The following is a 23374-nucleotide window of genomic DNA, read 5'->3' as shown; positions in this document are numbered from 1 at the left end:
ATAGCTGAATTACATTCCCTTAGTACTGATCAGCCAATATGGGCCAATGGCTACCGTAAGTGGTTCTTTATCTGATTTATTCCCATTAGCTCCATGAAGTTGATCACTTTAGGTGACCTCAAAAATCCATCCATCAGCCAATGAAAAATTCAATGGTCACACTCAGGCTTTTGAGAGTTCTTTCCCAAATTACTAACATTCCATCATCCTGGAAGATTCTGATCCCAGGTTAGGATGTCTTGGCCTGCATAGTACAGTCCAGTAATTTTTCCATGAGCACTTGGCTGGACAGAGTCCTAGCACTCTGCTCTGGGGAAGGGGATACATTATTGCTCTACTGCCTCCAAATGATTAGCCCCACTGGGCTAGCAGCAGTGATAGATATATTTCTGATTGAAACAACCGATATATAAGATAGGAATGAAAGGCCTTAAGAGGATAATGGGATATTGCCTTCAACCTATTTCTTTTATTTTAAATGACCTAGGAAGAGCTCTGCTGAAAAAATTAAAATTTTCCACAAAAACTAAGGAAAAGTTTTGTAAAAGTTTTCAGAAAAAAAAAAGGCAATTTTTTTCTACCATCTCTGGAATGAGACCATCTCCACGTTTGAATATCTGCACCACTGTTGTACCAGCAATGGTCTCTCTTAGGTTCTCAGAAAGAGACAGTTTCTATTTTGTTGGTACCCAGTATTACCTAACACAGAATCCTGAGGACTCTTTATTCCAGCCCCTTCCCTGAAATGTATTGCATTTCTAGCAGCTCACAGAATATAGTGATATAGACCCATATATTTCCCTACTTTGTCAAATTAACCGTAAAGGGGAGAAAATAATGCAAAAACACTACAGCTTTTAAAGAGCAATGGCACAGGAACTGTGACAAAGTGGGGGGTTCTCTTGGTTTTTTTCAATGGTTTTCATGCGGAGGGGGTGGGACTCAGTTTCCCTGGGTGTTACTGATCTAACAAGGTGATGGGAGAGGGAGTTTGTTGTTACAGAGGACCAGCGAGGGAACTTGGGACCCCAGCCAATGGCCTGGAGAATGGATACCCCAGCAACTGGTGACCGGGAGGCCCAGCTTGGGAGTCACAGCCTGTTCTGGCCAGTGGGAGGACAATGGGCTGCAAAGAGAGGACCCTGGTGACCTGACCAGCTGGTTCCAGCCAGAAGGGTGCAAAGGACAGCTGAGAGGAGAGGAGGGTTTACCTGTAGAAGACTACCTGACTAATCTAATCGCCTTCTATGATGAGATTACTGGTTCTGTGGATGAAGGGAAAGCAGTGGATGTATTGTTTCTTGACTTTAGCAAAGCTTTTGACACGGTCTCCCATAGTATTCTTGTCAGCAAGTTAAAGAAGTATGGGCTGGATGAATGCACTATAAGGTGAGTAGAAAGTTGGCTAGATTGTCGGGCTCAACGGGTAGTGATCAATGGCTCCATGTCTAGTTGGCAGCCGGTGTCAAGTGGAGTGCCCCAGGGGTCGGTCCTGGGGCCGGTTTTGTTCAATATCTTCATAAATGATCTGGAGGATGGTGTGGATTGCACTCTCAGCAAATTTGCGGATGATACTAAATTGGGAGGAGTGGTAGATACGCTGGAGGGCAGGGATAGGATACAGAGGGACCTAGACAAATTGGAGGATTGGGCCAAAAGAAATCTGATGAGGTTCAATAAGGATAAGTGCAGGGTCCTACACTTAGTACGGAAGAATCCAATGCACAGCTACAGACTAGGGACCGAATGGCTAGGCAGCAGTTCTGCGGAAAAGGACCTAGGGGTGACAGTGGACGAGAAGCTGGATATGAGTCAGCAGTGTGCCCTTGTTGCCAAGAAGGCCAATGGCATTTTGGGATGTATAAGTAGGGGCATAGGGAGCAGATCGAGGGACGTGATCGTCCCCCTCTATTTGACATTGGCGAGGCCTCATCTGGAGTACTGTGTCCAGTTTTGGGCCCCACACTACAAGAAGGATGTGGATAAATTGGAGAGAGTCCAGCGAAGGGCAACAAAAATGATTAGGGGTCTGGAACACATGACTTATGAGGAGAGGCTGAGGGAACTGGGATTGTTTAGTCTGCAGAAGAGAAGAACGACGGGGGATTTGATAGCTGCTTTCAACTACCTGAGAGGTGGTTCCAGAGAGGATGGTTCTAGACTATTCTCAGTGGTAGAAGAGGACAGGACAAGGAGTAATGGTCTCAAGTTGCAGTGGGGGAGGTTTAGGTTGGATATTAGGAAAAACTTTTTCACTAGGAGGGTGGTGAAACACTGGAATGCGTTACCTAGGGAGGTAGTAGAATCTCCTTCCTTAGAAGTTTTTAAGGTCAGGCTTGACAAAGCCCTGGCTGGGATGATTTAATTGGGGATTGGTCCTGCTTTGAGCAGGGGGTTGGACTAGATGACCTCCTGAGGTCCCTTCCAACCCTGATATTCTATGATTCTATGATTCTAAGACAATGGACAGAGGCGGGGTTTGGGGGAGATGATATCAGACACCCAGCTAGAAAGCATGGGGGCTTGGGACTGGAAAGAGAGAGCAGGTAGGGCCCACCTGGATGCAGGAGAGACTTAGATGTGCTATGCTGAGGGAGGCCAGGCCTGAAAGCCCTGAGAGTTTCCTATGCTGTGTTCAGACACTCAAATAAACCCTCCTGTTTTACACCGGCTGAGAGTCACTCTGTTCTAGAGAACAGGGTTGCATTATTCACCCTGGGAGTGGAGGCCCCGGGGGTCCAGTGGGAGCCCATGACGAGAGACAGGCATGTTAAGGCTCAGAGAGGTACGGTTCCAGGAGGCAGAGGGGCTTAGCCCCCGAGAGAGAGTGGACCCCCGGGGCAGGGCTGTCACACTGAAGGGGGTTCCCCCCAGGGACCGTACGGCCAAGAGGGGGCACGACCTGTGAGTCCATGACAGGAAAATTGTACCACACCATCACCATCCAGGAACTGTGGATCCCAGTCAGTGTATGAAGTCGTTTTCAGTGCAAACACACACATCTGGTCATGTTGCTATTGACTACCAGGCCACTAGCTATTCTCTGTGACTCCACTGAGTGGAGCCTCAAAGCCCTGTTTTTTCAAATGTGGATTTAGTCTGAGATAAACGGGGAACACCCCAACTATAGCACTTATTGCTTACCTTCCTACCCTACCCTCTAGCCCTGCTCCCTTCCTGTGAATTGTCTGGTAGATACATGGATATTTTGCAGAAGGGAGACTTTTGGTTATATAGCATAGGAGGGACATCTCACGTAGCTGCCAACACTCCCCTTGCAGGATGTATATATGTTTGGCTCCCCTTTCATCAGTCAGCAGAGGGGCCAGGGGTTTTATATCAGGTTAAACACTGACAACTTCTCCTAATTTTCAGTACTTCAGGCACTTGCTGGACATATTGTAAATCAAGCATTATTAAAATAGAGATTCTCTTTCTGATGTCTAATGCAAATTGATGCTAATCCTCAGCAGTGTAATGCCAGTTCTTAGAAAGACAGTCTTGCTGGGATTGCTGGCCAACTCTTTTTTCATTAACTTTCCTTAGCATTGGCTAAGAATAATTAAAATTTTCATGGAAAAGGAGGTGTTAAACACAGACTGCTGCTCTAGGGCCTCGTCCAAAGTCCACTAAAGTAAAGAGGTGTCTTTAAATTCACTGCAATGAGCTTTTGATCAGGCCCTTAGAGGAAGGCAAATTTTCTGATGCCAAAGGACTTTTCAAACTATTATTAATAGTTCACGGTGGGATTTTCAATGGAGCCAATGGGATCTGGGAGGCTAGATCCCACTGACTTTTGATAACTTTCATAGGCACTGACCCTGGTCGTGTTCTGGAGCTGAAGCAAGCCACGGAAAAAAAATAGGGGATGCTCAGCACCCAGCAGTCACAGCTGTTAAACAATGATCAATTGTTTGGTAGCTGGGGGAGGAGCTCAGGGGAGGGCTGAGAGCAGTGAGCGGGAACCTCAGGGGAGGAGTTGGAGTGGTGGGCAGGAAGAGCCAGAGTCAGGGCGGGGCCTCGAGGGAAGGGGCGGAGTTGGGGCAGGGCCTTGGGCCAGAGCAGGGGTACAGCACCCCTGGGGAAATAATAACTTCCACATGCTCTTTGAAAAGCCCTATATCAAAAGTGAATATTGAGTTAGGCAACAACATAGCACAAAAATCTGTGTGAAAAAGGACGTTTTGCCTACAGTGATATTTGCAACAAAATGGGGAACTTTCCCTTAATTTTATATTAAAAAAAAATACCTTTGACATTTTTGTGAAGTTATTTTGTTGTTAAAGTGTAAGTGAAAATTTCTCAAAATTGATGCAAATTTAAATGCTAAGTATAAATAAAACATATATCGTTAGAGAGAAGTGTTTTATATCCTTTAAGAATCTTACCTCCCTACTTGGTTGCCCTGATTATGCCTCAGTTAGTCTGGTGTTCTAGTGATTGTATCATAAGAGAATGAGAGGCTGTTAATTTCATTCCTCACTAAAACTCGGCAGATATTTTTAACAAATTGTTTTTTCAATGAATTGCATTTTTCAGGGTCTGAAATTATTAGCTAAATTCATGTAGAATTTGATTAATAGTTTTGGTTGGGAAAACAAAATCAAAAGAGTTGAACCTTTCGTTTCAACTTTTTATTTAAAATAGTGTTTTGATTTTTAATTTGGCCTTAAAAAGCAAGGAAAAAAGGTAAAAAGCATCCAAAATGCCCCAACTGAAACAAAAAACTCAGAAAAAGTAAATCAAGTCAGCCAAATCATTTTGAAACTAATAAAAAAAATTTAAAAATTGTTTTGGGTCAACTTACAGTGTTTGGATTTATTCAGTTTTATGATTTTTTTAATTTTGATTTGACAAAAAAAAATTTTTGGTTCCAATCAAGTGGGATTATTTTTCGGTTCAGCCCTCCAAAATGGAAAAAATATTACTTCCTCAGCTGTATTCCTCACTTTTGTAGAAATGTTGCCACTAGAGCTAAGACTTCAACTCTTTTATAAGACTCAGTGTTAACTTATTGATTCACTGACATTTTCCTGTATATTTACAGGGGGTCAGTTTTGTGAGACGCTGAGGGCACTCAGCTCCGAATGGCGAGGGGAGTTGGTATGTACTGAGCTTTTTGCAAGACTGGGCCACAGAGAGGAGTGGCCCTTGAAGTAGAAAGAGAACAAATGAAATAAATTTGGGTTCGGAGACTTGGCATAGCTACGATAACAACACTTCCTACAGGGGCTGATCCAAAATCCATGAAAGTCAATTAGTCTTTCAATTGATTTCAGTGCACTTTGAATCAGGCCCCTTTACATGCACAGACTGTGACTCATCAAATGAACACAGGACATGCTCTTCCTACAATACAAAATAGGTTACTTCAAGGCACAGAAAAAGATAAAAAACAGTTGAATATGCACTGGTTAAAAAAAAATCAAAACAAACCCCCAAATTACAGTTCCTTCTTTCCCGTCTTCCAGAACTGTATCAAAGCAATACTTAATTTTAAAGGCTCACATTAAATTTTATAAACCCAGAATAATTATAAAATGGAATCATACTTGGGTGTTCCAAAGGGAAACAATTTACTGCAATGTCTAGGTTGCCAGGTATGGTCTGTATTTTGCTAATCTTCTCTGCTCTGGAATGACAGAAATGAAAACATTTTAGGAAGTTGGTGTAGAGAATGCAAGAGGGGATGTATTTTCTGACTTAAGAGAGCAAAATGAAATATCACCAGTTATTTAAATCATGAAATAGTGAAAGGTAAACCATATTTAACAGAGCTACCAAACTGCGTAAGAAAAACAAGTGAATTACTTTCCTAATAAAATTAAAATGGGTTAATAGATATGAAATCAAAATAACACTTTGATTAATAGAAAAATCTTACTTCCAACTATTTCTACTCGCAAAATAGTTTCATATGCTCCCACAAAACCCTTGGCCCATATTCTCCCTACCGTCTCCTCAGCAAAGGGTGACTGGACTCCAGCAGATCCAAACCCAGGGGTGCAGAAGTGAGAAGTGTTGCTTCATTCCTGCCTTCTCTGTGGAAGTACTTCCTTGGGGATTTTGTGGGGAGAGGGATTCATGGGAAAGGAAGGAGTCATATGGAAGAGAGTCATGAAGGACCCATGGACTTTTGCATGTGAATTAGTGAAGACCTCATCAGCATTAACTTACTGCTTTTCAATTTGCTTACTGCTCTACAATTTGAAACATGCCCCCCTTTAATGGGAATTCTGAGAACACTCACTTGTGGGGAGCTTAGGGCATCATGGCTCCTGCAGCAGCTATATTGAGAGGGGACAAAGGCACAGGCATTGTGCCTGCATGGATGCCCTGAGGATGCCAAAGTGATCTTGTTCTTCTCTAAAAAAGGAGATGCTTCAGACAAGCTGACTAATGCATCTATGGCCAACCCCTTAGCTTACTGGGGATGTCAGTGAACGTATTGCCGTATACTTGTAACTATGAGGAGTAAGGGCCTGATCCACAGCCCATGTGAGTCCTTCCATTGACTTCAGCATTGGATCAAATCACAAAGAATTTCCTACAAATGGAATTGTGATGTTTTGTCAAATTAATGTGTTTTTTGAGGGTTGTTTTTGGGATATGAGGAGACAGGAAGATATTCTGGGCCTGATTCTCTTGTCACACTGGTGCAAATATATCGACTTCAATGGAATTACTCCTGATTTACACTTCTGTGAGAGGAGAACCAGCCAAATCAGAATTTCAGAATTCACGTAATGGCAAACATTTGAGAAAAGTAGATGATTCCAATGTCCACTATACAGGTTGCCGTGGAGTTCCCAATTATAAAAAATAGGGAGGGATGGGAGAACCATTAAAGGATTCTTTTCATTTTCATGTATATTTCTCTTTTTCTCACAGTGTGTTCTTGCTTGTTCTTCCACCTGCACCTTCCCTAATTGACACTAATTCCATGAATCACTATCTTTTAATTGTAATAATGTGTATTAATGTCAAATGCCTTTCCAATTATCCTGGAAAGCTCAGTCAAAAAACACTCTTTGGCAGATAATGGACTAACGTGAAAAACATGCATTTAATATGGCTATTTTGACACACTCGCCAACGCGAACAAGGACACTAATGAAAATAGCATTATAACCTTAGGCCTCTCCAAAGCTGACCTAAAACCCATTCCTTACCTTCTGTATTCTGCTATTAATTTAATCAAATCTTCAGTTGAAATCTTGCTACTTTCTTGCCTGAACAAAGGTGAAAATCGGGAGTCTCTGTCAACATTTCCCTGATTATCCTTAAACACTGGTCTACAAAGAGAGAAAACAACATATATTTGATGACAGCCAGGCATGCTTAGTCATATTACTAGAGAATTTTCAATTCACACATAATTGTTCATCACTGATGACACAGTATGAACTCCTGTGCAAAAGTCAAAGGGAATAGATAGTTAAAATTGCTCTCCATGACATATACTTTAAAGCAAACATGCTATTCTTAGTTCCTGTTAGGGGATGTAGCTGAATCATACTTGGGTGTTCCAAAGGGACACAATTTATGTGTGTATGTAGGCGCCAGTCCTGCAAAGATTTAGGTATACATTTAATTTTATGCAATGTGAATCGTTCTACTGACTTAAATAAGATTACTCACAGTGCACAAAGTTCATAGATTCACAGGGACCATTCTGATCATTTGGTTTGACCACATGCATAAGATAGACCACAAAATTTCACCAAGTTATTCATACATCAAGCTGATAACTTCTGGCTGAGCTAGTGCATATCTTTTAGAAAGACATCCAATCTTGATTTTAAAGACTTTAAGTGATGGAAAATTAATCACGGGCTGAGGTAAACAGTTCCAATGGTTAATTGCCTTGACTGTAAAAACAAACAAACAAGCAAACAAACAACCCAAACCCCAAAGACACACTGCACCTTATTTCCCCTCTGAATTTTTAAAGCTTCAGCTCTCAGCCATTGGCTTTGCTTATGATAAAATAAGCACATCTGTAAGTCTTTGCCGGAGTGGGGACTTAGAATGTGTGGGGACTTAGAATGTAACTTCTTCGGGGCAGGGACCTTGAGCCAGATTTTCCAACCCATTAAATCTGCTTTGCACCTCTCCAGAATCACAAGGGTAGATTTACACTGGTGTAACTTGTCTCAATACATGTTTGAAGAGTTCTAACTACACTTTTGATAATATAAACAACTAATTGTAGAAAAAAGAAATATCATATTATAATTAAGAAAAATACATATCAGCTTTTGATTGCACAGGAAATCATTCTCAGATATTTGCACTTCTGCTCACTGCCAGTTTCAGGATTTAATTAAGACATTCCAGTGCCCTTTGAATTGCCCAAGGGTTCAAACACTCTGGCTGGATTGGATACTATAACAGCTGTGCAATCAAACAACATTGGATTCAACTGCATCACGAAAAAAGATTGCTTAGAAAAGTAAAATGCTTTTGACACAAAGGGCTACTCCACAAAGCAAGAAGCCAGTCTTTCTTCCCTAATTTACCTCTCTGTTATACTGCCAGTGAAAAAATAATTGATGTCAGCAGGAAATATTGCCAGATACTAAATAACGGAGTAAACCCCGAGAAGAGGATTCTACTGATAAGGACAAATGTACAATGTCTTAACTCAGTTAGCTGAGGTGGAGGGACCAACATTAAATTTCTCCATAACTACAGGGAAGTAACCTAACTCTGTTTTATCAAATGCTTTTAGCATTGTTTCTATTCTCCAAAGCCTTAGGTCTCCAGATTATCAGGAGAGATGTATGAAATAACCAATAAGTAGCCTCCCTTGTGCCACTAGAATTTGTCGAGTGACTGCAGAGTCACTGTGCGATGGGGAAGATTTCTTTCTCTCTGTTCTCCATGCATTCAGTTACTCTAGCACAGTGGTTCTCAACCGGGGGTACACGTATCCCTGGGGGCACAAAGAAGTCTTCCAGGGGGTTCATCAACTCATCTAGCTATTTGCCTAGTTTTATAACAAGCTACATAAAAAGCATGAGAGAAGTCAGTACAAACTAAAAGACAATGACTTGTTTATACTGCTCTATATGCTATACACTGAAATGTAAGTACAATATTTATGTTCCAATTGATTTATTTTATAATTATATGGTAAAAATGAGAAAGTCAGCATTTTTTCAGTAATAGTGTGCTATGACACCTTTGTATTTTTAGGTCTGATTTTGTAAGCAAGTAGTTTAAGTGAGGTGAAACCTGGGGGTACATAAGACACATCAGACTCCTGAAAGGGGTGCAGTTGTCTGAAAATGTTGAGAGCCACTGCTCTAGCAACTGAGGCCTTAAAACACAGCATCCAGGCTAGAAGAGTAAGGTGGGGAGATGTCAGTCCAAAAATACTGATGGACTTTCACTGCAGATTAAAAAGAAAAGGTATGTAAGTAGTGCACACAAAATATAAATATATTAATACAAACAGGTAACTGCTGTGGAATTAGGTGCTGCACCTTTAAGGGTTGAGCTTCCTAGTCAGAGTTTCAGGGCACTGAGAAGCTCTTGTTGTTATGCACAGCCAGTTGTAACCAAACATGGAACAAAGCAGATTCCTTGCAAGCCTTGTGTGATCACTGAACATCAAAACTGCATGAAAACTATGCACGTGAATGAACGAAATAGGCAACCGTGTATGCAAATAGATTCTTACATTAGCAATCACCCACTTGCAATAAACCATCTTTACAGCCTATTTTGCTACTATTCATATTTTGTGAATGCAGTTAGAAAATTTGGTCTCCTTTAGGCACATGTTATAATGGGGCTTATGTATATACACTGAGAAGAGAATTACGTGGCTTTTTGCTTGCCAGATCATACTGGTACCTCAGTTATTAGGGCTTAATAAAAGCTGAAGAATTGCTTTTGGAGCAAGCATTATGTGTATTACAGCTCTAGTTAACTAACTTCAGCCTTAAACTTTGCTAGATAGATTTATACTATGAGTCACACTTGCAAGTGAGAGTCCCTGACCATAGAAAGTAATCTACAGTTATTTGATAATGACAGCTGACATTGAACAAAACTTGAGTTAATTCAAAGAAAGGGATGGATCATAAAATGCTCATAAAATCCAGGAATTTAGCATTTGAATAATAATTTATTGACTCTCTACTGATCGTTCCTTGTGTACTACAAGCCTCCTTTTTGGAAAAGTCCTAGATAACTAAAAAGGAATTAAACTTTAATATTGTTCTATAAAAATACTCTGAAAACCAACAGAATTTAATAAATAATGAGATCCTTTGTTAACCTTTTAAACATTTCTATATAATTTTTTAGTATGAATTTCATTAGCTATTACATTGTAATTATACTGGTTCTGTAGGTTAAAATATCTGTAGAAAGGTCACAATTTAATATTAAACTTGGTATGACATTTCTTAAGGGTTGGCTAAGATACTGTGGAGGGATGGCTCACCTGTTTGGTCAGAGATACAGGGCCAGCTCCTCAGCTGGTATAAGTCAGCATAGTTTCATTAGCTTCAGAGCAGCTATGCCAGTTTACGCCAGCTGAGAATCTGGCCCCAAACCTTGCAAAGTGTTAAGAGAGTCATACTATGGGATCTGTGTAGGTAGAGGGGGTTCAAGGCAAGAGGGTAATGTAAAAATTAATCCGAGTGAGTAAAGTTTCCCCACATCTATTAAATGGAGACCAGACATACATCTACAAATCTTGGCAGGTTTGGTAGGAATATGAGAATGGAAGGCTGATGTATCACACTGTCATTCTAATGTATAGTGTAATTACAGTCACTTGCAAATATCTATAGTGCACCAAATGAGACCAATGCCAGAGAGAAATCCTGGCAAAAACCTGAGTCAGCAACCTGAAGGGTGCATACAATTCTGTTATTAAATAAAGTAATCAGAGTTTCAATTGCACAAATGACAACATGACACATATGCAATTGTCATATTTTGGCTGAGTGAATGAATATGTAAAAATCACACTGTGGCCATCTGTAACTGCTTTAAATTATAATAACTCAAAAGGGAAAATTTCCACAATAAAATGTGAACACAGTTAATGCAAGAAAATAAATAAGTGGAAAATACATTTTCAACCCAAGATTTTTGCAATTTATCCTAGTCAAAACACTTTTTGTGTGGTGTGATGTGTGTCTTGTGGAAATATCTATTTTCAAGCTACAAAATTAGAAATAGATTTTGTTGGATCAAATTCTTTGTTATATCAGTGTTTGTTATACTTCATTGTTCTTATGCCACTGGGAGTATGGCAATAGATTTACTCTGGATTTACACTGGCATAAATGCGAGCAGAACGTGACCTACTGAACCAAATTCAACCCTGGCATAACACCAGTGCTGTCAATGTGTTTATGAATGTAGTGAATTTGGACTAATGTGTTTCTGCTACACCGTGTCATCTGCCATGTTCTCATTAACGATGGAGAAGTTTAAGAAGAGCCAATAATTATACCACAACATATTTCAGAGTGGAAAAGAAGTCTGTAGTTTGAGGCCCCAAAGTAGGATTCTCAAATTAAGCAGGGGAGCACCAATCTCACCTGTGGGTCCTGTTCTGGTGGGTGTGCTCAGACCATGCCTAACACCTGTGAGCTGCCAGCCCCTCCCCCCCCCCCACCATCAGGAGGGTCAGAGGCAGGCAACCAATAGGTGGAGGGGCAGCAGACTGCCTTAGTGATCAAAAGACACTGGGGGGCACAGGGAGCGAGCACAAGAGAGATATCAAGCATCAGCAGCAGAGAGGGATGTTTTTGGTTACTAGGACATGGACTACTTAAGTGGCTGACCTGGCTTAGATGCCTAATTCCAGGAAAGGATTTGTGGCTGAGGATCCTGAGGCACTTAAGCCCCTCTCCTTGGCATTTCTCTCCTTGCGAGCTTAGGAAGCTCCCCTTTCAGCTGATCGGCTTCATAAAATCCCTTCTCAAGGCAGGTAACACTTCACACGCTCTACCTGGGGAGCCTGTCACCCAGACTGGAGCTGAGTTTGCTTACTAACGACCTGATCCAGAAAGGTGCCAAGAGATTTCACATCCCACTTAGCTCGATGGGTGTGAGGGTTTAGGGATGCTGATGAAGGGCTCGATCACTAGACTCGGCTCACAGTGGGGTTATTGCAGAGTAGTGCTGTGCTGGTGGGAGTTCTTGACTGAGTCACCATGCTTCTCAAGCTAACCAATGCACTGGAACAATGCAGCCCCTGCACATGTCCCCCCCGTGACCAGCCAGCTCTGCCTCTGCCACCCCCACCCCATGCCTGCAGGGAGTAGTCCCTGTGCAAAGGAGTCTCAGTTTCTTCTCCTGCCACACTAGTGGTACAGCAGTGGGAATGAGCTAGGCAGGAGAGAGTTAAGAAAGAAATAGCTTAGGTTTGGCTCCTAGCCTGCATATACCTCCATTGTACCTTCCCTTATATGCTGAAACTGTTCTGCCAAACCAACAGACAACTATTCATGTAATTTTGATGAATGGTCCTTTGGCCATATAAAGTTGATAAATATTGATGTGCATCCTTGAACTGGGTACAGTACAGCAGAACAAATTATCTTCCTTTTCCTTGAACAAGTAAACCCCTCTCCTTACTTTACTGGAGAGCAACCAAACTGTCTGCCAATAAAATATAAATGAGTGCTTCTAATAGCTCAGCTTCGTTGTTCTTTTGCCTCTCTCCCCACATCTTCATCTCCAAACCTCTATAATTATAGAATCACCACCTCCATCTGCCCTGGGGATGGCGACAGTTCCCCCTTGGGGCTCCACAGCTCCAAGTCAGGTAGGAGTATACTCATTCCAGACCCATTCCATGTGCATTACAACTACCCCTGGTTGTCCTGGACAGCCCCTCAACTAGAAAGCTGTCAAGTGGGGCGAGGGGGAAGCTGCTGCTCCCCAACTGCTTCTGTAGGGCCTCTATTTAGTGCTCTACCATTCCTGAAACAAAATGGCAGGACAGAAGCTATAGAAGAAAAGTGCTTCTACCTCTAGCAGACCTTACTCCTTTGAGCAAGGTTCCATTCCCCACTTGGTGCATATACTACGAACACAATGGGGAGCAGTGCCTGAGGTGCTACTGGACCCCACTGAGCAGTGCTCTCTGGACAGCAATAAATTGAGAAGTAGGACAAAGCTGAGGAGCAGAGACCAAAACAGAAAAGGAGGAAGAAAGGAATCAAAGAAAAATAGAGACAGAAGGGAGGGAGAACAATAGAGGAAGGGAGAAAACCAAGGCAGAAGGCAGGAATCTAGGTGTCAGGTATCACAGGGTGACTGGCCCCTTTAAGGGGAGACATGGCCAGCCCTACCTCTGAGAGCAGATCCTAGAAAGGGACTGATACTGGTACTGTCAGGGAGTCAGCCTGGGTGCTGAGTGCTCTAACCCAGGGACAGAAAGACTCTCAAAGCCCAGAAAGGGGCTAAGAACAGGGCCCAGAGGATGGGCTGAAGAGAAGCCGCTGAAGGGCAAAGGAACTTTTTTGTTTGTTGGGATCTTTCAATTGGATTTTTATTACCCTAGAAAGGGTTAAGTTTTGTTTGTGACTTGGCTGGAGGACTAAGCGACATCTCCAGTACAGGCCTGTAGAAAGTGGATGAGATGCACATTTGAGAAGCAAACAGGCAGGGAACATCTGCAGTGCCACACTTGGCCAGCAGGGGGGTACTCCAGGACTGGCACACCCCCATGACACCTGGGAAGAGGAGAAGGCAACAAAGAAAGCAGGGAATAGTCCCAAAGGAGAGATGAGGAAGTGAGAGAGAGTAGAACGTGCAGATGTACTATGGAAAGAAAATGGACAGGAAGCAACCAGGAGAAGAGGTAGAGGTCATGAGGCTAAGCGTTACAAGAGAGGGGATCCAACAATAATCACATTATTGTCATTAATTATTACTGAAAAGACAAAATAAATAAAACCTCCAGCTTTCTAATGCCTGCTGAGAATGCTAACAATGCAAGCGCTTCCAAGGCATTCTCCCCCTCCACCACCACCAAGACATAGGCACTGGGGCTACTAGGAGCTTGTGCAACTCCCAGATCTTTGGCCAATGTTTCTCAAAACTCGACAGGTGTAATCACAGGGACAGAGTTCCAGTCTTGGATACCTACATGTAGGCTCTTAAATCTGTATTTAGGCTCCTATAGTACGTATTCAATTCCCATTTCAGAGAAGAATTAGCTTTTTAAAAGTCTCCTGAAAGAATTTTAACTTTCAAACCTCTCTTAGAATATTTAGCACAAAATTGCTCAGAGTGGGTCTGCTCCTGCATTATTGTCATAAACTGACATTGTTCTTGATGCTTTCTAGCAACTTCAGCAGGTGTGTGAGTGATAGATGCTACCACATGAGTATTTAATGGGAACATGACTTTAATTCTTTTCCATAAATAAAGGGAAATAGGACAAAACAGAATTGATTAAAGCCACCAGAATCAGCCAGGGGCATGGATGAAGTAGAAAGTATTAGTTTGAAACTGAAAATGTGGCTCATAATAAAAGTACACAAATACAAGAGCAGGGTGAGCTGTAAGATGTTGTTAGAAATGTTATATAAAAATAATCAATATACATACCTCACTGACCAAGCAAATGGCATACGGTATTTCCCCAGCTTGCCACAGAACTGTTTGTTGGATTTTAACACTTTTTGTGCACACTAGGTAAAGAAAAATAAATACCATTGGTATCATCAATGTCATCATCACAGTTTTTGAAACAAGGTGCGTACCTATGCGTACCGGAAATGCAATTTAGGTGGTGTTTATCTGAAGGGTTAACAAAATCAGACCAGAGTGGTGGAGCATCATCATGGGAGAAGTTTACTAGGGAAAAGTTGCACTCTGCTGGAGGTCCACAGGGGGTGGCGCTGGCCCTGGGAGGAGGTGAGAACAGGGTAACAGGGATGCACTGTTTAAGTACATCCTCTGAGCAACCTCTGCTGGGGGGTCTTTTATGGAGCCCCTGAAGAAATTTAGTCTTCCCTTCCCTCTGGTGGAAGCCGCTGGGAAAGGGAAGCAGTGGAAATACTACATGTTCTTCCTGCAAATTAATCCCTTCCATGGTACCACGGCTCTCTTGTTTAAATTAACTGAATGGTAAGATTGATATTCTGGTCTCAGAGCTGGGATATCATAGTGCAGCCAGCAGATGTCAACCTCGATTCTGTCTTGCCTTACAATTTCCGCAACCCCGTTAAAATCAATGGGGTTTCATGCGGCCTAAGTCAAGACAGAATTCGGCCTTTCAGTGTAGTGTCTGCAAAGCATTTTGAGTGCATATAAATCCAAGTAGCAGATCAACCCTGGAGTTTAAAATTGTTCAGGCACACCAACAGAGGAAATATTTTTTGTTGAAATAGTTAAAAAAATACATGTCAGGAAAATGTGTACCATGGCAGGTACCTTTAGGCGTTTACAATTTCAATCTCTCTCTCCCAGTTCATTGAAATTAAATTTTCTGAAACCTCTAAAGTGGGGACCTCAAATCTGCTGCGGCACTCTGTGCAACACACTCAAGTCCTAATCATTATGTAGAGTCAAGATATCAGAGTGGTAAATATCTCCTTAGCATAGAGAGCCCTTCTTAAACCCTTATGTGAAGGAAGGGAAAGTGTGAACTGGCCACACAGCGTATGTCTACATTGCAGCAGGGAGGTATGCCAGTGCCATAATATCCACACTGCTATTCTTAGACACTTGGTGCCAGCTGAGCTAGCTTGAATCTGTCTACCCTTGCTGGGCATCACACCTCTCAGACGCAGTGTACGCGTACCCACAAAGAAGCCTCTGCACCCCATGTGCACCATGGAAGTAGGCTGTACACCTGCCTACTTGGGACTGTAGCGGGAGACTAGCTAGGATCCGATGTTCCAAAATCACTTTATAATGGAAGCAGTCATCCTTTTAGCCCATTGCAGCATTGGTAATGTAGTCATGCTGCCTGCCTTTAGATTGCAGCATGTGGATGGCTGGAACCAAACATCCACCTAAGTCCCCTCTCAAAGGGCAGTTACTTATGCTTTGTATGGGGCTGGGGGCATTGAAATTCACTCAGCTAGAATAATACCAGCACAAGTAGTACACAACAAATAGATTATAATCACACAGTATTTCATCTAGAATGCATATTTACCAACTCAGTTCTATTACCAGATGTCCTGATGCAAACTACATCTACTATATTAAGTTTATTCTTGCATTACATGTTTAAGGGCTTCATCTTACTTCCACTGAAGTCAAGAGGAATATTGCTACTGACTTCAATAGGAGAGGATCCTAAGTGAGCCTGTACAATTAAGCATCCATAAACTCATAAGCCTTGCAAATATAGTGTGCAGTGTTTTCCACCCACAACATTTACACGAACAATCAAAGAGGCAATTTATGTTTATACTGCATTACCTTATTAGAGTCTGGATTCTTAATGTAAGGTTCAGCACTGCTGGCAATATTTCCCATGAGCACCTTTTCTATTCTTGCCACCAAAACAATCTCAGAATGGGGGTTACTTATGGAGAAAAGAGCCTATGAATAAAAAAGAGTATAGTTAATAAGCATATAACAATTCTGTAACAAGTGGAGACATTGTCAATGCCCCCAGTTGGTGGAAAGGAAGTTCCTGTTTGAGCCTAAGTGAACCTAGAGGGCTTCTGTGTTGGTGGATCTTGCACTTTCTTCTAGTCCCCTTAATGGGGATGTCACCGGGACTTCACTTCCTTAGGCCAACTTAGGTTTATTTGTTTGGACTCACAGGGCCAAATACAGAGGTGATGTGTAAATGTTAGATCATTTACACAAACTGAAGCCCTTTATGGTTCATTAGTCTCTCTTAGAGTTACTCACATACATATGTTCTCTCATAGTTCAAAGCAACCACAGAGTCACATCACAACGAACAGTAAACACAACACACAGGAGTCACTGGCCAGCAATCTTCCTCCTCATTTTTCAGTCTTCACACAGAAGTGTGCCATACTGCATCTCATCCAGTCAACCACCTTGTCGAACCAACTTGCTGTGGGTGCCCTCTGCCCCTTGCACCTGGCACCAATCTCTGCAAAACTTATCTGGCCCATATGTCTCACAGCTCAAGTTTTCTTTGTCTGGTCATCTTGATAGTATCCTTGACGGTATCACTCCAGTTATGCTGTAAATTTGAGGGATCACCTCCTCATTAGTCGCGTATGAGGTATAGCTAATGCTCAGCAATCACCTGTAGTTTTCCAATTACAAGGCGGAAAGCTTCTTAATGTCCTGGCTCCTTAGCGTCAATGTGTCACATACATACAGCGAGATGCTGAAGACAAGAGACTATAGCAATTTCATTTTGCACTTCATGGTAATACCTTTGCTTCTCCAAATGTGGCTGCATGTCACTAGGGCAGCAGGAGTGACTCCAATTTTATGTCAGACCTCTAAGTGATGTTTAGCATCCTTTGTGGTCAAGCTACCCAGGTATTTGAAGTGCTCAACACACTCCAATGTCTCTTCAAATTTGGGTAGAAATATCTTCAACTTTTCAACCGTCTTTGTCTTTCCATGTGATATCTTTAGACCTAACAGTCTCGGCTTCCATCTCTACTCTTTCGAGCAATATTTGCACCTTTATTCCGATGATCCAATCTGGTCAACATCACCAGCAAACCACAGATGACTAATTTTTCATCCATCAATGGGTACACCATCTTGTAGGTTTCCATCAGTGGCTCTCAAAATTTCTTCTAGATAATCATTGAAGAGGGTCGGTTATAGCATGCAGGCTCATCTGAGACTTATCCTCAAGTCACTGAGTGTACGTAAACAGCACTAAGGAAGTCTAACTGAACTTAAAGGGAAGTCGAATTAATGCCTCACTTTTGAATTTCTTTGGAATCCCAGAAAGGGCTCATATTGACTGGTTATCTGTTTTGTGATATGTACACATATGTAAGATGAGAATATTGAATATGATACCAGAGTGATATATTTTCAATACAAGAAATCAGATCATTTGTATTTTTCATCATGATTCTCCTTTTGCTTTACATACAGAGGAATCTGTATTTCTGGATGTTAAAATAGCAGAGCTGATTTCAAACAAAAATGTAACTAAAATTAAAACTATTCACTGGAAAATATCAATTTTGAGGATTATGTTTGATTCTCTGATTAGAAAATTTGAAATAAAAAATGTTGTTTCAAATCAACATTAAAATAAAATGACATGTTTTGTTTCATTTTAATTTAAAATATTGTTTTGTTTCAGTTTGGGAAATAAAAAAAAATCTATTTTCAGTTTTTGGAAAACAGTAAAAAAGCTTGAAAATCGGTGCTTTCCCCACTTTTACACACTTCTTTACCTTCTCCCCTGTATCCCATTGGACAAAAGAGGGAAAAGTACAAAAGCGAGGGAAAGGATAAAAATAAATTAATTTAAAAAACAAAAAATGAAAGCTGAAATTTTTCAGTTTCCAGAAATAAAAACGTAATGAAATGATATTTTAAGTTGAAACAAAATGAAAAATGTTGTATCACTTTGACATTTGAAAACTAAATGAAACTTTTCATTTTGAAATGTCGTTTTGATACGAAGTAAAATTAACATTCTTCTTTCACGTCATTTTAAAAATTCCTTTAGAAAACCCACCACTTTTTGGTTGAAAAATTTTGAAAGGAGATTTTTCTTACAGAATTTTCTCTGGCAAAAAATTGAGTTTCTGACCATCTCTACTGGGGCAGCCCTATGATATCCCAGGTAACCAGGGAGCTTTCTTTCCATTAAAAATTGCCTCTAATGAGATAGCATAGATGCCTATTTTTTAAAGAAATTTGGTCACAGCCACACAACGGACTCATTAGTATGCAGTTTAATACCTGAGTGTAATCGTATCTTCAACTGAAATTATAAGGAAATTCTGGAGTCAAAATGTGATACATCATGTTGGAATTTGGCCCGACGATAAAGCCAAACATCCTTTTGCAAAAAGATGAATTACAGAACTTACTGAAGAGATGGTCCCATTACCATACAATCTTAGGACCCAGTTCAGGAAAACATCCCTATTCAGGAAATCCCCCAAGCACATGCTTAAGTGATTTCCTGAATCAAAGCCTAAAAACAGATGTAACGTAAATTAATAATATGGAAAAGAAAACTGGTATGGAGAGTAAATGGAGGACAAGAGTGACAATAACAAGATTGTGTCATAACTTAGAGAGTAATGCAGACATCTAGATGAGATTTTAAATTGTGATTTTGTTTGGCTGGTTTGGGAGAGGTCAATGATTGAGCCCAAAGAGTTAGCATAAAAATGGCTGCACACTTCATGGGTTTCTCTAGATGACAGATACTGATAATTTCAAAGGAGCCATTAGAGCCCAGTTTAGGATGTGCACAGTGCATATGGAACACAAGTACCATTAGTGGTGTGAACAGTCCCATTTAAACATCAGTGAGACACATCATGCATCAAGTACCTGTTTTGGATACTTCAACCAAGTCTCTGGAAATCCCTTGACCAGTGGTTCTTTTGCTTCACTTGTGTCCATTGTTTCAATATTGCCATTTTCCAGTGAAGACGAGGAACCTAAAACCATCTGTGTAACAAGTGTGTGGTTCAGATCCACATGAAAATCAGCAGAGATTTTCCTGTTGTCCCTGATATCAAACAGAGCCACGCTCACAAAAAAAGGCTCAATCTAGAGATAAAAATCAGAAACAGCTTGATTAAAATATAATACTATCAGAACACAAGAGGTTTAAAACCTATCAGTTCTATGTCCAATGTGCCAGACTGTGCAGCCACCAGAGGATGTAGGGTGCAAGAAATTTCTCCCACCCTTGCACCACTGTGCAGGTGCAGTACATGTTTTTAGTCCTTGAACTCCAGGGCTGCAACTCTAGCTCTGCCTGCAGGGTTAGACTACCCAGAAAGGACTGGGAGAGGTCAGGCATAGTGATAGCTCTGCCTGCACTTCATGTTAGCTAGCAGAGCTGGAATCACAAAGGGCAAAACAAACACAGCACTGTTCTGGGAGGACGTTGCAGCACTCATGCTCTCCTTGATCTTGCTCTTTATAGCAGTGGTTCTCAAACTTTTGTACTGGTGACCACTTTCACATAGCAAGCCTCTAAGTGCGACCCCTCCCCCTTATAAATTAAAAAAACACTTCTTTATATATTTAACACCATTATAAATGTCGGAGGCAAAGCAGAGTTTGGGGTGGCAGCTGACAGCTCACAACCCCCTGAGGAGTCCCGACCCCCAGTTTGAGAACCCCTGCTTTATAGCATCCCTTTGCAATTGTGCATGCAGTAACAACAATAAAGAACTTTGCTGACACAACGTTGCCATTTTCTCACCAGTCCTGCAATATTTGGTGTTTTTTTTAAAGCACCTGCTCCTAGAATTCAGTGATTAGGTCAAAATCTCAGCTTTCATTTTTTTAAAAAGTGTTTAGCTTCATGGTTGCAGAGAAAAGCATGAAAACATGAACCCTGTGGTTCAAAAAACAGACCAAACATTTATCTCATTGGAGTTTTAAACCAGTTTCATGAGTCTGGGGGGCCTGACTCATGATTTCTGAAAACTTGGGTTTGACAGTACAGTTGGCATCTAAATCGGAAATGTGAATGAGAAATATGCAGACCAGCTAGTTCACAGATAAGGGTTAAGGTTACCAAACGGATCCCTTGAGAAACACATTTCACAAATGTCCTGACACAAAAGGCTTGGCTGCAGTCATTACAGTTTACAGCTGCTTTGCATTGCTCTGTGGAACAGGACCCTTAATGAAATTATGGATGCAGGGTGCATTAGCAGATAATCCATTCTATGCTTTCGTAGTTCTGGACTGAATTATTGCATTTCCTTGCTACAATCATCATTACTTTACTTCCCCAGCTCCTTCATTCTGCTGTAAAAGTACTGACCACCATATGCCGATTATGCACTCACTCTAGTGGTGATCTGCAAATGAAAAATCAATGTCTCATATGTAATGGATGGAAGCTGAATTGCCAGAACATGGGATTTGATGAAATATTTGAAATCCTCCCACTTAAAGCAGAAGTTAACAAGATCCAGGGATTGTGCATTGATGGTTTAGGTTTTCTTTCTTTCTTTTTTTTTTTTTTTTACAAGAATAAGAGCGGGAGGAGGATATTACAGATTAAGTTTTGTGCCTCAGTATTTATTGTGCTTTCATGGATTTATAAAGTCTGTAAGCACTTTAATCAATAAAATGAAAGTTTGTCTACTTTCATTTAGCTTGTATACAGGCCCAGTGCTATTTTCTATCCTAATGCAATAATAATCTTCCATCATCACAACAGATATACACATCTCCTAAAGTCAGAGTGAACTACTGGGTTATGGTCCCACTTTGTACAATGGAGGGAGCACATTAGCATTACAAAACACTGTGCTTTATCAGATAGAGTGTTGCCCGCTCTACATTGATACCAATTTGTTGTGTGCTTATAGGACCTGATCCAAGGCCCATGGAAGTCAATGGGAGTCTTGATGCCAATGGGCTTTAGATCAGGGCCATAATGCAGAGTGAAGAAAAGGCTGACCGGGATCTTCACAGATTGTTTTCTATTGCACTTAGATCCACAAAGAATCAATACCTCCAAAATATTCTATTGCTACATTCAATACAATTATTAACCGCAGAACATTGGTCTAAGAACTCCCTGAGTACATGATTAAAGCCTAATGCATACACACAGGGAGAGGGAAGAGCGAGCTTGGAATATGGAAGAAGGAGCTTTCATCGCACCTCCTAATTGTAGCAGTAATGCAGATTTAAGCAGTCCCATCCTTGAGGAAAAGAGACATGCATATGCAGAGAAATATACATAGCTTACATTGGTTATAGGATCATTTTCGTTCTCAGTCACACAAGCCTGAAGATTCAAACTGAGGGATTTACAAGTTATCATGATCCTCTTTGCATCCTTTTCCTCAAATGGTTTGATCACTGAATCTGTTCCTGGAAACTCCTTTTTCTGAAGATTTGAGGCCTAGAATAAACAATTTGGGCTGATTATTTATGTGTAGTATACACAAAAAAAAATCCAACATTATAAATAAGATTTCTATCTGCACTATTGACTACTGCAGTATCTGAACACCTCACAAACATGAATAATCTATCCCCATATAACCCCTATAAGGAAGGAGAGTATTATTACTCCCAATTTACAGATTAAGAGCTGAGGGAAAGAGGTTGCCTACGGTCACATAGGGTGTCTGTGGCAGAGCTGAGAATTGAATTTACATCCCCTGAATTCCAGTCCAGCACCTTGGTGTCAATTTCTTGTAATTTGAAAAACAGAGACCAATTTGAATTGTTTATTTCCCTGTTTAGATGAATGTAGACAAAACACTACAGAATGTAACTCCAAAGACATCTGTGTAGTAGATTTCAGACCTCTATCACCCTATATTTCAGTTGACTTGAATGAGGGGTGTCCTGACTACAGCTTTAGGCAAGGTTTTTATTTCTCAACAACATAAAGATGACTTAGAGACTAAAAAATTTATTTGAGCATAAGCTTTCGTGAGCTACAGCTCACTTCATCAGATGCATGCATGCATGAAGTGAGCTGTAGCTCACGAAAGCTTATGCTCAAATAAATTTGTTAGTCTCTAAGGTGCCACAAGTACTCCTTTTCTTTTTGCAGATACAGACTAACACGGCTGCTACTCTGAAACCTGTCATAAAGATGACTGTTTTTCCAGTCTTGTTCCCCATTAACCACTGGCAAAACATCCATTCAATGAGAGAAGTAACAAGCCCTGAATCCTGAAGTTTAATGTCTATTAAGCTACTAAAGATGTTCAAATAAATTAAAACCAACCTGAACCTTCCAAATCCCCAGCTAAGCTACTTAAGTAGCTTTGGTGAACTTTTCTTCCCATTGCTTATCTTTTCTGTATGCATCTTTGCAGTAAAAGCCAAAGTAGGGAATAACCATGAAAAATGCTATTCTTGTAGTATTTCCAGACCATGAGGAAGTACCAGGAATCTTGAGATAGCCTGTTCTTGTGAGATTTCCAGTCCAGTTTGGGAGATTCAGGAGGTTGAGACATAGTTCAGAGAAGGAACTAAACTTTGGTATTCTTATTCCGGCTGAACCAAGCTTTGGTCCCAGTGTAGTTTCTTCTTGAAGTCAATAATATTTTGCCACTGACTTCAAGTGAAAGCAAAATTGAAACCTTTTTGAGAATCACCCACTGCTAGGTTTTAATGCCACTCATCTAAAAAGCAGATCAGCTATAAATAATGCTACATAATCAACAAAACAGCAGCAGCCATCGCCAAGATGGGTAGCTCAAACACTGTTTGTGAGGAGAAGATGCAACAT

The 23374-nt window shown here is 41.0% G+C and overlaps 1 protein-coding gene across 5 annotated transcripts in view; it reads right to left on the bottom strand.

Annotated features, from left to right (window-relative positions):
• Nucleotides 1-23374, bottom strand: part of DOCK10 (dedicator of cytokinesis 10) — a 201307-nt gene that overhangs the window by 85879 nt on the left and 92054 nt on the right. For 3 of the 5 annotated variants that reach the window (XM_048863538.2, XM_048863544.2, XM_048863551.2), the window contains exons 11-17: nucleotides 21872-22027; nucleotides 19477-19698; nucleotides 16423-16545; nucleotides 14596-14678; nucleotides 7173-7295; nucleotides 5955-6056; nucleotides 5553-5632 (exon numbers count right to left, since the gene is read on the bottom strand). In XM_048863538.2, coding sequence (XP_048719495.1) covers nucleotides 5553-5632; nucleotides 5955-6056; nucleotides 7173-7295; nucleotides 14596-14678; nucleotides 16423-16545; nucleotides 19477-19698; nucleotides 21872-22027 — 889 coding nt within the window. The remainder of the gene's footprint in view (nucleotides 1-5552; nucleotides 5633-5954; nucleotides 6057-7172; nucleotides 7296-14595; nucleotides 14679-16422; nucleotides 16546-19476; nucleotides 19699-21871; nucleotides 22028-23374) is intronic. The other 2 variants (XM_048863552.2, XM_048863553.2) reach the window with 1 other exon arrangement.

Source organism: Caretta caretta, chromosome 9, assembly GCF_965140235.1.
Source record: "Caretta caretta isolate rCarCar2 chromosome 9, rCarCar1.hap1, whole genome shotgun sequence".
In the NCBI taxonomy this organism is placed as follows: domain Eukaryota; kingdom Metazoa; phylum Chordata; order Testudines; family Cheloniidae; genus Caretta; species Caretta caretta.
Note: the sequence above shows the minus strand (reverse complement) of the source record. Positions and strands in the feature narration are given on the sequence as shown.